The sequence below is a fragment of the Narcine bancroftii genome, chromosome 6 (assembly GCF_036971445.1).
Source record: "Narcine bancroftii isolate sNarBan1 chromosome 6, sNarBan1.hap1, whole genome shotgun sequence".
Lineage (NCBI taxonomy): Eukaryota > Metazoa > Chordata > Chondrichthyes > Torpediniformes > Narcinidae > Narcine > Narcine bancroftii.
Window position 1 is genome coordinate 160,702,559 of NC_091474.1, and position 14,487 is coordinate 160,717,045.

General features: G+C 42.7%; 1 protein-coding gene across 10 annotated transcripts in view; it reads left to right on the plus strand.

The window, feature by feature from the left end:
• The window catches only part of otofa (otoferlin a), a 547,981-nt gene that overhangs the window by 384,613 nt on the left and 148,881 nt on the right, over positions 1–14,487 (plus strand). For all 10 annotated transcript variants that reach the window (XR_011340468.1, XM_069886486.1, XM_069886480.1 and 7 more), the window contains one exon: positions 3,094–3,220. Coding sequence is in view for 9 of the 10 variants with exons in the window: in XM_069886486.1 (XP_069742587.1) it covers positions 3,094–3,220 (127 nt within the window). In the remaining variant the exon portion in view is untranslated. The remainder of the gene's footprint in view (positions 1–3,093; positions 3,221–14,487) is intronic.

Genomic DNA, 14,487 nt, shown 5'->3' on the forward strand with positions numbered 1-14,487 from the left:
TGCTGCAATAAATAAAACTATATAAATCTGCATAGGACTATGAATAGTCCATGCTTAACTATTTAAGTTGGCTGATCTGGCATTGGCCTAAACTCAACTTCCCTGTCTGTTCTTCATATTCCTTGACTAATCTATAATATTAATGTGTCAATTTCAACCTTGAATATACTCAGAGAGCCCATCACCAGAATGATCTAATCAAGAGAATTCCAAGGATTCCTTCACCCTTTCCAGGGCGAAGAACAGGAATGCTTGGCAGAAGATCTGAAATGGTTGCTCTTTTATTTCAAAACCATCACCTCTAGATTCTTCCACAAGGGGAAGCAACCTCTCAGCATCTACCCTGCCAAGCTCCTTTAACATTTTACATACTTCAGAGAGATTGTCTCTCATTTTTCTGAACTCCAATGGGGTTCTGCTAACCTGCTCGGCCTTTCAAATAATACAACCTGTTCATCATCAGAATCAACTTGTTCCGGCAGACTCCTGCACAATGATGTTGCAGCTGGTGCTGCTGTCCTACCGCTCTAGTTAACCCAGCTGCAAACTGACACTGTCAAATTTAAACTTCTTCCAAGCACTCAATTTTCCTCTCATATCTGAGAAATGCAGTTGGCGTTTTGGCCAGAGCCCTTCATTAGGAATGTTGAAAATCAAGAAAATGTCTGATCCAAAATGTGGGGGAGAGGGGCAGAGCACAGGTAAGAGGTAATAGGTGGATACAGATACCCCTTACATCTGACACCTATGGGGATTTGTAGATTTCAGGTAAGTGTATTTTCTGCTTGCTTGAGACTTGTGCTTACAATGCCGAAGTAATACACCTTCATTAAGCATAAACAGTTTAAAAGACAAAAATACTGTACTGTACTTACACAAAACAAACTTCATTTGTATGAATATATAAACCTAAAGCACTTTATTTTCAGTCATTTTCTTTGAAAACATTTAATCATCACAGCATCTATAGATTCCTCCCCCTCCATGGAGCTGCCTGAAAGGCGAACAATAACATTATAGATAATTAACCCCTCCTCCCCCAAGTTTACAGATAAAGCCTCTGACTGAGGTGACTCTTTCTAAGCAGGGATAAGGAGCACTTTAAGAGAGTCACCCTAATGGTGAGAGGCATCAACCAGCTCTTCATCCTGGGCAAACCCATTTTATTCACAACTACTTTATTCAAACAGCTGCTATGAGCAAAGCATGACCAAGGCACTCCGCTGGCTGAATATTTGCTCCCATATTTATCAAAGATTCATGTGTTACTTCAGAGAACATTTACTTTAACAATTTTAAAAGGATAATTTTTACCTATTATTTTATTCTTATTTATTTAATTTATTTTCCTCAATTGTTTTTTACGAGTTGCTTAAGGTTTCCAGTTGCTTGAATTCCAGATACCTGCAGTTGTATTGTAGAAGTTTTATTTTGTTTTTTTGTTGCAGTGTTGAGGCCACACGTGGAGTACAGGGCACAGTTTTGATTCCCTTACCTAATAAAGGATATAGTGACATTGGAGGCTGTCCAAAGTAGATTAATCAGGTCAATTCCAAGAAAGAGGGGCTAAATAGTTTGGATTTGTATTCTCTGGAGAATAGGGGTGACCCTATTGATTAGGAACTGGGGTGGAGGGAGTGAATGGCAGGGTGAACATTGAGATACTTTCATTGGTGAGAGCCTCGAATGGTGGCACATAGTAACAAGGTAAGGGGCAGGTCATTTAAAACAGAGATTAATGAAAATTTCATAGAAGGTGATGAATTTTGAAAATTCTTTATCCCAGTGGGGTTTTTGGAAAGTCTAAGAGTTGAAGGCGATGGGAATCTGCCACAGAAGAGGAACAGAGCGTAGATCGGTTGTGATCATGTTCACAGATATAAGGGGCCTGGAGGATGATTTCTCTCTTACATACTGCATTCTGGAGCAATGCTTCAAATTTGTGAAAGTTTATTTTCAATTTGAGAGATTGTTTTTAAGGAATTAATAGTTAACACCATATTAAAATAGTACTTCCATATGAAATAATATTTAATGAATTGTGACAAATTTACTTACCACATCCTTCTGTTATTCAATAAATGTTAATGGATGTTTATTGCAAGCTACTATTTCATTGAATTAATGTTCTGTATTGATGCAAATGATAAGTAAAATTTTCAAAAAAAAATGTTAATGGTGAGGCAGATGGATGCTGTTTTTGCAAAGCCAGCGGTGAAGTAACACAACTCACCCTAAAGACGTGTAACTGTAACCACTTAATTTCTCTTCATCTGACATTCATGTGCCATTTTTTTTCCTTGAATAATCTTAAGTACCAGAGGCATCACTCTGAGAATGACATTAAAGTCGGATCCAATCTTATGCAATGCTGATATTTGAAGGGAAACATTATTTCAGGAGGCTGAAGGTTGACCATTCTCAACTATACATTCAAGGGCTCCATCATGGAAAGAGGGAGACCACAAAGTTCCTTGGTATGCATAGAAAGAATGACCTATCCTGGATCCACAACACTTCCTCTCTCTTTAGAAAGTTGCAGCCGCGCCTACACTTTCTCAGGAGTTTGACGAAAGCAAGGCTACTGGCCCTCATCTTAACAGCTTTTTTACACAATTGAGAGTATCCAGTCTGGCTCCAACATTGCATAGTATGGTTGCTGCAAAGCCTTGGACCAGAGGATCATCAAAATGGCCAAGAAGTTCACTAGGAACTTCATTTACTGGGAGCATAGCTTAAATAAGGCTTAAAGAATTATAGCAGACCCTTCCCATCTGGCACACAGTGTCTTTGACCCACTGCCATATAGAAGGATAAACAGGAGCATCAAGATCACGACTCCCTGGCTGGGAAATAGCTTCTTCCCACAGCTGAACAGCTCTAACTGAGTAAATCATCTTAAAATATTAATATTTATTTAAAACTATGTCTCTTTGTATATATGTGATTGTTATTTACTGTATTGTGTGAATGCATGTGCACTGTAGTCTGGAGAAGCATGATTTCTTTGGGTTGTATAGGTACAGTTGAATTACATAAAGTGGGCAATTCTGGATCTATTTAAGCAATAACAAATTCCCTTGATTCTTCCAGATGAACCTGCTGTTCTGGAAACAGAAGACCTGGACAGAAAAGGAAAACGGTTTGGCGGAGGCTTGGACCCTGACACCATCTCACTGGCATCCATTACTGCAGTCACCACAAATGTTTCAAACAAGAGGTAATTGCACTTTTAGCTGAATTGCAGCCATTGGTTTAGCACAAAAGAGAAATAGATTGGTTTAGCACACAGCCTTTACCTAAAGTCGGGGCTTGAGAATCAGAGGACATGGGTTTAAGAGATTTAATAGGAGCTTGAAGGTAACTTTTTAACACAGTAGGTCATGGGTTTAGGGAACAAGCTGCCAGAAAAGGTAATTGAGGTAGATACTATTGCAATGTTTAGAAATGGATGGATACGTGGATAAAATAGGATGAGTTGGATATGCACCTAATATAGGCAGGAGGCATAGACTCCATGAATTGATAACACTGATATATGAGCCTTTGTCAGCTCATAACCATTCTCCTGGCTGGATGAGGTAGGTGGGTTGGAGTGCTGCCTCCTTCATCATTTCCATTCTATTCAAAAGCACAAGTCCTATTCCATCACAGGGAATTCTGAGCTTTCTCTTCACTTCCCTTTGCTCTGAGTGAAGATCAGGAATTGGAATTCTGGCAGTTGAGTTGGGAAAGAACAAGCATTATGATTCCTCAGCAAGGTAGTAACAAAATGTTGCTGTTTTGATTGCCACTGCAAAGGATGCATAACCTGATGTTTAAAATACACTACAGAGTTACATCTTAAGTATGCCTTGTTGTCTGAGTCGCACATAATCAATGCCCTCACAGAATTTGGCTAGATATCCCAAAGTGGAGGGCTCTGTTGTTGACTAATGCTGCTGCTAAGGTCTTGAGGCTTCATGAATGGAAATAGGTTTTGGTCTGCATGTGTGCCATTGCTTTTCATCGTAAATATTAAAAAAAAACATTTAATGGCAGCTATTATGATTTATTAATTTTACATCTGCTGAAAACTAGGGCAGGTTTCTTTTCACTCCATGAAATTTGAAGGATGAAGATCTGAAAGATTTAGTCTCTTGGGCAGAGGGAGCCCTCAGCATTCAGTAACTTGGGTCACTGAGCACGATTGAAGCATTCCAGATCAATGCAGAACAGCCAAGCTGTGTTGCTTTCTGTGGTGCTTTGTTTAGCATGGCAAATCTGTGGAATGGACAGACAAGAGCAACTAGTAACATGACCAAAAAGAACACAACCAGCCAGATGCTAAAAAAGTTTAGAAGTCAATTTTGAATATGGGCCAAAATCACCTCTGCCCAGAAGCCAACTGCATGCGTGCCCGAAGGCTGACTGGACCCACACACAGCATTGGAAACTTCATACCTTGAGTTCTATTGCAAACTTTTACTGGAAAGATTTCTGTAAAATTTAATAGCCACTTTGCAGAAAGCTTTTTTGTTTGTGGGTTACTCAACTGTTACAAACTTGAGAAACAAACATTATCTTCTGACTGGGGAATATTAGATTCTCCAAGCTGAGATAATATTCTCTCTCTTTGTCTCAGGTGCTGAATCAGATTTTAACTTCCCCTTGACTGCCACATCCATTATCAGGTCTTACCTAAACAGAGATATTCCCTATGCAACGCCTATCCTCTCCCCCACCTTCTCATCTACCCGAAGAAGGGCTCAGGCCTGAAACAGTTATATTATCTTTACCTCCTATGGACACTGCGGAACCTGCTGAGTACCTCCAGCATTCTTATGTATTCACTACGATCACAGAACTTGTTTCCTCTTTTTCTCAGATACAAAGAAGAATCCCAAACTTTAAACATTAAATATTTCTCTTTCCACGGATGCTGCCCTAAAATGCTGAGTCTTTCCAGTATTTTGTGATTTTTATTGCATAAAAATGGCAGGTTTGCCATCAATAGACTCTGTGAAGGGAACTGAAACTGAACTCCTTTTAGGGAGCGATTGTAGTAGGAAGGCTGCAGATAAAAATCAGGGTTGCCTGTGGTAAATATTATGAGAAACAATTGTTGAAATGAGTTTAACAGACTAAAGCAGATTGTTTTGAAATTGCAGTATGAGACATTAATCCATTGAATTGTGCACAATGATTCATTTAAATCTGACAATGAAAACACATGAATAAGACAAAGTAATCGTGAGCAATCAAGCTGTAAAAATGCATTGAAAACTGATAAAATTTAAAATAGGAGAAATTAATTCAAATAAAAGATGGTGAAATGCAATAAAATGACCCAAAACCATGTTGAGAGTGGAAAAGATTTCTGGGGAAATTGAATGAAAGAAACAGACAGGAAAATCAGCTTGCATTTGAAATTGATCAGAGTAGTTTATTTTTTATCAGTGGACTGCAGCTCTCAGAAAGATGACGCTGACTAACAACGGAGCATTCAAGCACCTTTCAGGGTGAAAGACTGAAAAGCAAGAGAAACTGCAAGGCATTCGTGTCCAGAAGGGAGCATCCCCATGTCAGATGCACTTTGCATTTGTCCCAGAGCTACTTAACCTATTCATTGGAATAGCTGGGCTGCAACCCTATGAAAAAGTTTAATACAGATAAACCCTTGACTTAATTTACTTTGCTGTCATGTTTTTTTCAGATGTATGTCAGTATTTTACTGTTCTGAATTATGTTTGTAACCTTTTGAGACTTATTAAATCTGTTTGAATAGTTTAGTGAGCATTCAGAGGTTGCCGTGGTGTTCCAGGGTATGATGTCAAAAGCCTATTCATGGTTCAGAGGCCGCTTGGCTTTGTGCAATGTTTCTTGGTGTCAGAGGGTTAACAAGCCTGCCCCTCCACATTCTGAAAAGGTAGAAGCAAATTAGTATGAAACTTGGATGGCAAGTCTGGGCAATGGCCTGAATCCGGATATACAACAAGACATGCAAGTCATGTTGCTCTTCAAGTCTGCTTCACCACTCAACATGCTCATGGATAACCTTATACTTTATGTAAAGATGTACTGTATCCATTTCTAGACATGGACTATTGATTTAGAAGAATTAGTTTACTATCCCATCTTATTCTGGGGAATTCAATTCATAATTAAAGATATGAAAGTATTTCATGTGGGCAAAATACATTTTAATGGCATTATTTCCTCAGTTACTCACAGCACCTAAAAGTACCCAATGGAGCAAGTCTCCAAATCTGTGTTTGGTTCCTGATTGTGACAGAGGTTTGGATCTGGAGCTTGGGTTGCCAATGGATCAAACAGGAATCTGTGCAGCTGTAGAGGCTGTGCGAGCGCTGGAAGTGAATCTATGGACACTCAATAACTCTGAAAGGACTCTTTTTTGCTTCTCTTTCTCTCTTATTGTAAGGGGCACCAAGCCACACTAATGGTGATTCTTTGTCTGCCTTACAGCAGGCAGAAGGCAATTTCTTGTAATATTACCTGTTCTGAACTATTACATGACAATAAAGGAATCCTGACTTCTTGGTAAAGAAAGTCACACCATTTACAAGGGATGTGGCATACTAATTGGGGAATATTAAATAAATTTCTTTCTATCATGAAGGGAGATTGAGAGCTTTGATTTATGGTATGGGAAGAGGTGGAATGGGAGGAATTGTATTTGTACAGTTGGATATTTGCATGGAAAAGAAAATTGAGAGACTGCAAACAGCAGTGTCCTAGAAAAAGCTGGTCCTCTTAAAGGAGGGAGAGATCATGCTGTAAATGGTGAAGAACATACACATGCCAGACCTCATATGGAAGCATCCATTTTGAATTTACTCAAGATGCAACAACATTTGAAGATGCAACATTCCCCAAGATAATCATTCTGTCTCTGACTCCTCCTGGTGGTAGCACTTTATCACTACATCCCCTTTACTTGAGATGTTTATTCAAACATTACACATTAATACAGTATTCTTTCAATTTAAAGTTCCACACAAATATAACATGAACATCAGCAGCACAAAATTCTATGTGTGCAGTTCTTTTCCTTTTAAAGTTAGTCTGTCAGGTGCTTTGACAACTTGTGTGGATCTTCTTAACACATGCTTGTGTCAGCTCTGCTGGTCCACTACTGTCTTGCATGGGAGGTGTTACCTCTGTTGCTGTGTAGGCTGTTTCTCTGCATTTATCTGTTCCCGCAGTGTTTTCAGCAGACTTCTTTGATTCTTCCTCAGAATTTGATCTGTAGGATCCCAGAACAGTAGCCTTTTTGTCCCAAGTGTTGGAATCTGAGTCTCACTGTGCCATGTTGTGCCAGTGGCCCTAAGCTTCTCGCTGACTTGTCATAGTTTGCCTCTGACTCCCTTGCAAATGCTTTTGTTTCCATTCGACATCTCGGTTCTTGTTTGGACCTGCAGAGTAGGGAAGTGTGGTGTGTAGTCTACCTCCCATCAGAAGCTCAGCATGTGACATGCCATGTTCAAGTGGCAAAGCTCTGTAACTCAATAGGGCTAGATATGGATCTGAGCCACTGATCTTGTGCTTTCTTGAAAACTGTTTAACTATGTGAACCCCTACCTCTGCTTTGCAGTTTGACTCTGGATGCAGAGGACTTGAAATCACATGTTTGAAATCATACTCTTCTGCAAATTTCTAGAATTCTCTCCAGCTCTACATTGTCAATGTAGTCAATTTGAGGAATTCTGTCTTGCAAAGATTGATTTTATATATCAGATCACACAAGCAGCAGACATACTAGGAAGCAGCACAATCTCAGATAATTCAATAGATAATCAATAACCAGCAAGTAATTCTTTCCATCCATATGGAACAGCTAAGTCCCAACTTTCTGCTATAGTTCTGCTGGTCTATAGTTCTATAATAATCATTTATTATCATGGATTTCTTTGTCTGCTTTTCATGATGTTTCAAGCAGGTCTCACAGCTGGAATCCATCCTGTCAATGTCAGCATTTATCCCTGGCCAAAAAACAGCAGTTCTGGCCCTCCTCTTGCTTTTTTCCATTCCAAATGATTGAGGAATGATAATTCTGCTCTGTCTGAGTAGAAGCCCATTGACAACACTCAGCTCAGCTCTAATGTTGCAGTATGGCTGACATTCACCTATAGGCCATCCTTCATTCAGATTCTTGATGACCTTCTGTGGAACTGTGTCCTTTTCTGTTTCAGCTGTGATCTGCTTGGATTTCAAGTCAGATACAGGAAGAGGTTCAGTGATGAGATTCACTTCTGCCTCCGTGGAACTTTCATTGTGAGCTTCACTCTGCGTCATTGCTCTGAATAACGCACCAGCTAACACAACTGGTTTTCCTGGTGTGTACACCAATTCAAAGTCATAATGTTGTAGCTTCATCATCAGTCTTTGGATTCTCAGCAACATTTCACTGAGATTTTTCTGGATTATTGCTATTAATGGCTTGTGGTCTGTCTCTGCCATGAATGTTGGTAGACCATACACATAACTGTGGAATTACTCTAATCCATAGACCAGTCCTAGACACTCTTTCTCCATCTATGCTTATTGACATTCAGATGTTGTCATCGTCCTTGATGTATGTGCTACTGGCCTCCAATTTTCTTCTATCGCCTTAAGTAGTACGGAACCTATTCCATCTTTTGAGGCATCCATGGATATTTTTGTCTTTCTGAATGCATCAAAGAATGTCAGAAGTACTGGTTCTGTGGTTAGAATGTTCTTCGGTCATTCCCATTCTTCCTCGTGGTTGTCTGTCCACTTGAATTTACATTTATCCTGTAACAACTTCCTTAGGTACATTGTTTCGGAAGATACGTTTAGTATGAATTTAACAATGAAATTGATCATTCCCAGCACTCTCAATATTCCATTTTTGTCAGTGAGTCTTTGGCTTGGCTTCGCGGACGAAGATTTATGGAGGGGGTAAAAAGTCCACGTCAGCTGCAGACTCGTTTGTGGCTGACAAGTCCGATGCAGGACAGGCAGACACGATTGCAGCGGTTGCAGGGGAAAATTGGTTGGTTGGGGATGGGTGTTGGGTTTTTCCTCCTTTGCCTTTTGTCAGTGAGGTAGGCTCTGCGGTCTTCTTCAAAGGAGGTTGCTGCCCGCCAAACTGTGAGGCGCCAAGATGCACGGTTTGAGGCGATATCAGCCCACTGGCGGTGGTCAATGTGGCAGGCACCAAGAGATTTCTTTAGGCAGTCCTTGTACCTTTTCTTTGGTGCACCTCTGTCACGGTGGCCAGTGGAGAGCTCGCCATATAACACGATCTTGGGAAGGCGATGGTCCTCCATTCTGGAGACGTGACCCATCCAGCGCAGCTGGATCTTCAGCAGCGTGGACTCGATGCTGTCGACCTCTGCCATCTCGAGTACTTCGACGTTAGGGATGTAAGCGCTCCAATGGATGTTGAGGATGGAGCGGAGACAACGCTGGTGGAAGCGTTCTAGGAGCCGTAGGTGGTGCCGGTAGAGGACCCATGATTCGGAGCCGAACAGGAGTGTGGGTATGACAACGGCTCTGTATACGCTTATCTTTGTGAGGTTTTTCAGTTGGTTGTTTTTCCAGACTCTTTTGTGTAGTCTTCCAAAGGCGCTATTTGCCTTGGCGAGTCTGTTGTCTATCTCATTGTCGATCCTTGCATCTGATGAAATGGTGCATCCGAGATAGGTAAACTGGTTGACCGTTTTGAGTTTTGTGTGCCCGATGGAGATGTGGGGGGGCTGGTAATCATGGTGGGGAGCTGGCTGATGGAGGACCTCAGTTTTCTTCAGGCTGACTTCCAGGCCAAACATTTTGGCAGTTTCCGCAAAGCAGGACGTCAAGCGCTGAAGAGCTGGCTCTGAATGGGCAACTAAAGCGGCATCGTCTGCAAAGAGTAGTTCACGGACAAGTTTCTCTTGTGTCTTGGTGTGAGCTTGCAGGCGCCTCAGATTGAAGAGACTGCCATCCGTGCGGTACCGGATGTAAACAGCGTCTTCATTGTTGGGGTCTTTCATGGCTTGGTTCAGCATCATGCTGAAGAAGATTGAAAAGAGGGTTGGTGCCAGAACACAGCCTTGCTTCACGCCATTGTTAATGGAGAAGGGTTCAGAGAGCTCATTGCTGTATCTGACCCGACCTTGTCGGTTTTCGTGCAGTTGGATAATCATGTTGAGGAACTTTGGGGGACATCCGATGCGCTCTAGTATTTGCCAAAGCCAGTGAGTCTGGGAATTTCTGAAATTGCTTTCACCTTGCTCTTGTCTGGTTCCACACCTGCCTCTGACATTTTATCTCCCTGAAAGGTGATTTCCTTCACACCAAATTAACATTTTTATCTGTCTAAATTTAATCCATAGATCTGGATGTGTTGTAGCACTTTGATAAGTCTTCCATTGTGTTATTTTTGTGTGGATCCCCATAGGATCATGTCATCCATGTACACACAAACCCAATTTATGCCTTCTATTATGTGCTCCATTGTCCTGTGGAACACTTCCAGAGCTGAAGAAATTCCAAAAGGCATCCTCAGACAGGAGTATCAACCAAACGGTATATTAAATGTACAGTATTTTGTGCTATCTTCATGCAGTTTTATTTGCCAGAAGCCCTGGGGTGCATCCAATTTAGTCAAAATGTTTGCACCAGCCATCTCATTTGTAATTTCATCCCTGGTTGGAATCTCATAATGTTCCCTTTTTATATTGACATTCAAGTCTTTTGGGTCCATGCACATGTGTAGGTCACCATTCTACTTTTTGATGCACAGAATGTCTCCTCTGCTTTCTTTATGACCCCTAGTGCCATCATTCGGTTGAGTTCCTGCTTCAGCTTTTCTTTTAGTGGTGCTGGAACCTGCCTCGCGACATGCACTCCTGGCTGTGCATCCTCTTTTAACTGTATCTTATAGGTGAATGGTAGATCTCCAAACCCCTTGAAGATGACGGGAAATTGATCCAGTATTTCCTCTACACTGCTCTGTGCATGGTCACTGTATATGCAATACACCCTCTTGACTAGGTTTAGGTTTTCACATGCTTTGTCACCAAGCAGTGAATAATGTCCATCTGGGACTACTATGAACATCTTCATCTTTAACTTTGACCTTATGATTACATGTACCTTTCGTGTCAATGCTCTGTCCATTGTATGCTGTGAGCAGTGGAGGATTTGCATGGATGAATGGCTTTAATATCATTGCCCTGATGTCACGTTCAGAGATCAAATTGACCTCTGCCCCATGTCTAACCTGAAATGAATATTTGTTCCATTTGTATGCAATGACACAGTCCATTTATCCTGTTCAACACTGTTAACTTCATGCACCACTGTGCCCACGAAAAATGTATCACTGAGAGCAGTTTCTTCTGTAGTGTGTACATTTCTACTTCTACTAGTTTCCCTTTGGAAAAAAATTGCTTTGCACAGTGATTCTGCCTTTGGACTTGTTACAGACTTTTCCATAAGCTGGGTATTACTTTGGCACATGCTTAATGCCACATCGTTTACCATTGAATGCCTCTCCATCTTTTTGTTGGTTCCTGTATCTCATTTTTTGTTTGTGTGTGTCCAGACACTGTGGCTACATCTATGCCTTCATTTTCACTGGCTTTTACATTATTGCCAAACTCTGGCATATCTTCACAGCTCCAGTTAAGATAAGCTCTGTCTCTCACAGCAACCTCTCTCTCACTTTCTTATCATTAATTTTGAACACAATTTGATCAAGGATCATTGAATCCTACAGCGATCCAAAATTGCATGTTCTTGCTTTTAATTTTTCTGTTTAAAAAAAAGTATCAAAGCCCTCTCCCTGCAGCTGTGTGTGCGAGTGACACATGTACCTCTCAAAGGTTTCATTTTTCTATGGTGAACAGTGTTAATTAAACCTTGTTGAATTTGCTCTGGTCTTCTGCCTCAGCAAAATAAATGTGTTGAAAACCTTTAGTGCTTGATTTCCCACCACGGCAAGTAGCAGTACAGTCTTCAGAGTATCCAGTTCACTATCAATTCCAATGGCTTGCAGGTACAGTAAAAAGCTTTGTTTAAAAAGCCTCCACTCATATTTCCAGTCCAATTTACAGCATTAAAAGTTGTTAAACTCTCCATATTTTCACTGTTGATATCAACTATTACTCACTATGCATACTGTCCATAGATGAAACAGCAGGCTTTAATTAGCTTCAATTTGTTCACTCCAGTCTCAGTATCTTTGCTGGCTCCACGTGTCTGACTGTCCCAGAAGGGGCAAGTTTGAGTCTTTATATGGACTGGTGATTGACAGCTGGAAGGTGGGGCCAGCCTCCCAGGTTGCTTACCTGCAGGTGCAGTGGTTGCCCCCTGTAATAAGCTGGTAGGAGTGCAACCAGTGTAGTGGTTGTGTCACCACATTCACCACCTTCTTAAAATGAGTCCAGGGGAGTTGGGGTGGGTGTTCTCAGTACCGAGTAGTATCTACAAATTCAGGTGGTCTGGCAGTCATCTGTGCCTCTGGGACAGTTGCAGAACAGGCTCCTGTTGAAAGTCGGTAGAGTCCGGGGCAGCTGTCATGCGTGCGGGATGCTATGTGGCAGAATGTGGGTGTAGGTATAGGGTGGGGCCATGGGGAGTGGGGCCCTCCGAAGAGGCGGAGAGAGGGTGTCACCTCCCAAAGGATCCTGGATGGGAAAGGGTGCCCGGGATGAGAGGGCTTAGCCCCTGCTGGTGCTAGGTCCCTGGTCGAGACGGTGTCCTCACGTCCATTGGGGTACCTGACATAGGCATAATTTGGGTTTGATTGGAGGAGGTGCACCTGCTTGGCCAGGGGGTCAGATTTGTGGGTCCCATGTATTTGCAGAGGAGTTCTGATCCTGGAGATATCAGCCATGCTGGAAGGGAGACGCCAGTCGCCGATTTCCTATGAAAGGAGAAAAAGCGCTTGTGAGGGGTCTGATTGGTAGCTGTGCATGAGCTATGTATGGTGTGGAGTGCCTCAGTGAGGGGCTCTTGCCAAAAGTTGATGGACCAGCCTTTTGACCTCAGGGCCAGGAGGACTGCCTTCAAGATTACCCTGTTTTCATGTTCCACCTGCCCATTGCTCCTGGGGTTGTTGCTAGTCATGCGACTAGCTACGATTACCGGCAAGTACTGGTGCAACTCCTCACTCATGAAGCTAGACCCCTGGTTGCTGTAGATGAATGCCAGGTAACCGAACATGGTGAAGATCAGTGCCAGTGCTTTGATAATGGAGGTGGTAGAGGTGTCAGGGCAAGGGATGGCAAAGGGAAAATAGGAGTATTCGTCTATGACCAAGAGGAAATAGACGTTCTTATTCGTAGAAGGCAGTAGTGCCTTGAATTCAATGCTGAGTCACTTGAAGGGACCTGTGGCGGCCGGAAGAAGCATGATCTGCACTCTGCACAAACCCTTCAGAACTCACTCATGGTCTGGACTTGGACAGTGAAGGGAAGGTTCCAGGACTAAATGAAGTGGTACAGGTGTCTGATGCCCAGGTGGCAAAGGTTGCCATGCAGCGCCTGGAGTTGGATCAGATTGCACACTGGCTCAGGTCCGGAAGAGGGCATAGGGGGAGTCGTTGAGCTTCCCCGGCCTATACTGAATGTCGTAGCTGAAAGTGGCCAGCTCGACTCTCCAGCGCAAGGATCTTGTCGTATTTGATCTTGCCTCTGTGGGTGGTGCTGAACATGAATGCCACTGTGCACTGACTGGTCTATGAGAAGGGTGAACCTCCTGCCTGCCAAGTAGTGGCCCCAGTGGCAGACCACTTCCATGATTGCCTGGGCCTCCTTTTCAATGGTGGAGTGTCTGAGCTCTGAACCATGGAGGGTCCTGGAAAAAAAGGCCACAGGTCTTCCCCCTTGATTGAGGGTGTCAGCAAGGGCAACATCAGAGGCATCGCACTCTCCCTGGAATGGGGTGGTCTCGTCCATGGCATGGCGATGGTGATATTCTGTCTGATACTGGCAAAGTCCACTTGCGCCTCTGCAGGGAGGGGAAAAGTGGTGGCTTGGGCCAGTGGGCAGACCTTGTCTGTGAAATGAGGGACCCACTAGGAATAATAAGAGAAGAGCCCTAGGTACTTGCAGATGGCCTTGAGCATGTGGGGAATGGGCAGTTCCATTAGAGGCCACATGTGTTTAGGGTCGAGACTGATGATATCATGTTCCACAATGCACCCCAGGATGGCAAGGTGGTTGATACTAAAAACATACTTTTTCCTGTTGTAAGTGAGGTTCAATGCCTCTGTCGTCCAGAGAAATCTCTCCAGGAGAAATTTCTCATGGTCCTGCTGGTTGTGGCCACAGATGGTGACATTGTCCAGGTATGGGAAGGTCACTCTTAGATTGTGCCAGTCTACCATGCAGTCCATCTCCCACTAAATAACAGAAACTCCATTTGTGACCCCAAACAGGACCCAGCGGAACTGATAGAGGCATCCTTCTGCCTCAAAGATGGTATAAGGTTTATCCCAGGCATGGATGGGGAGCTGATGGTAGACCAAGTTTA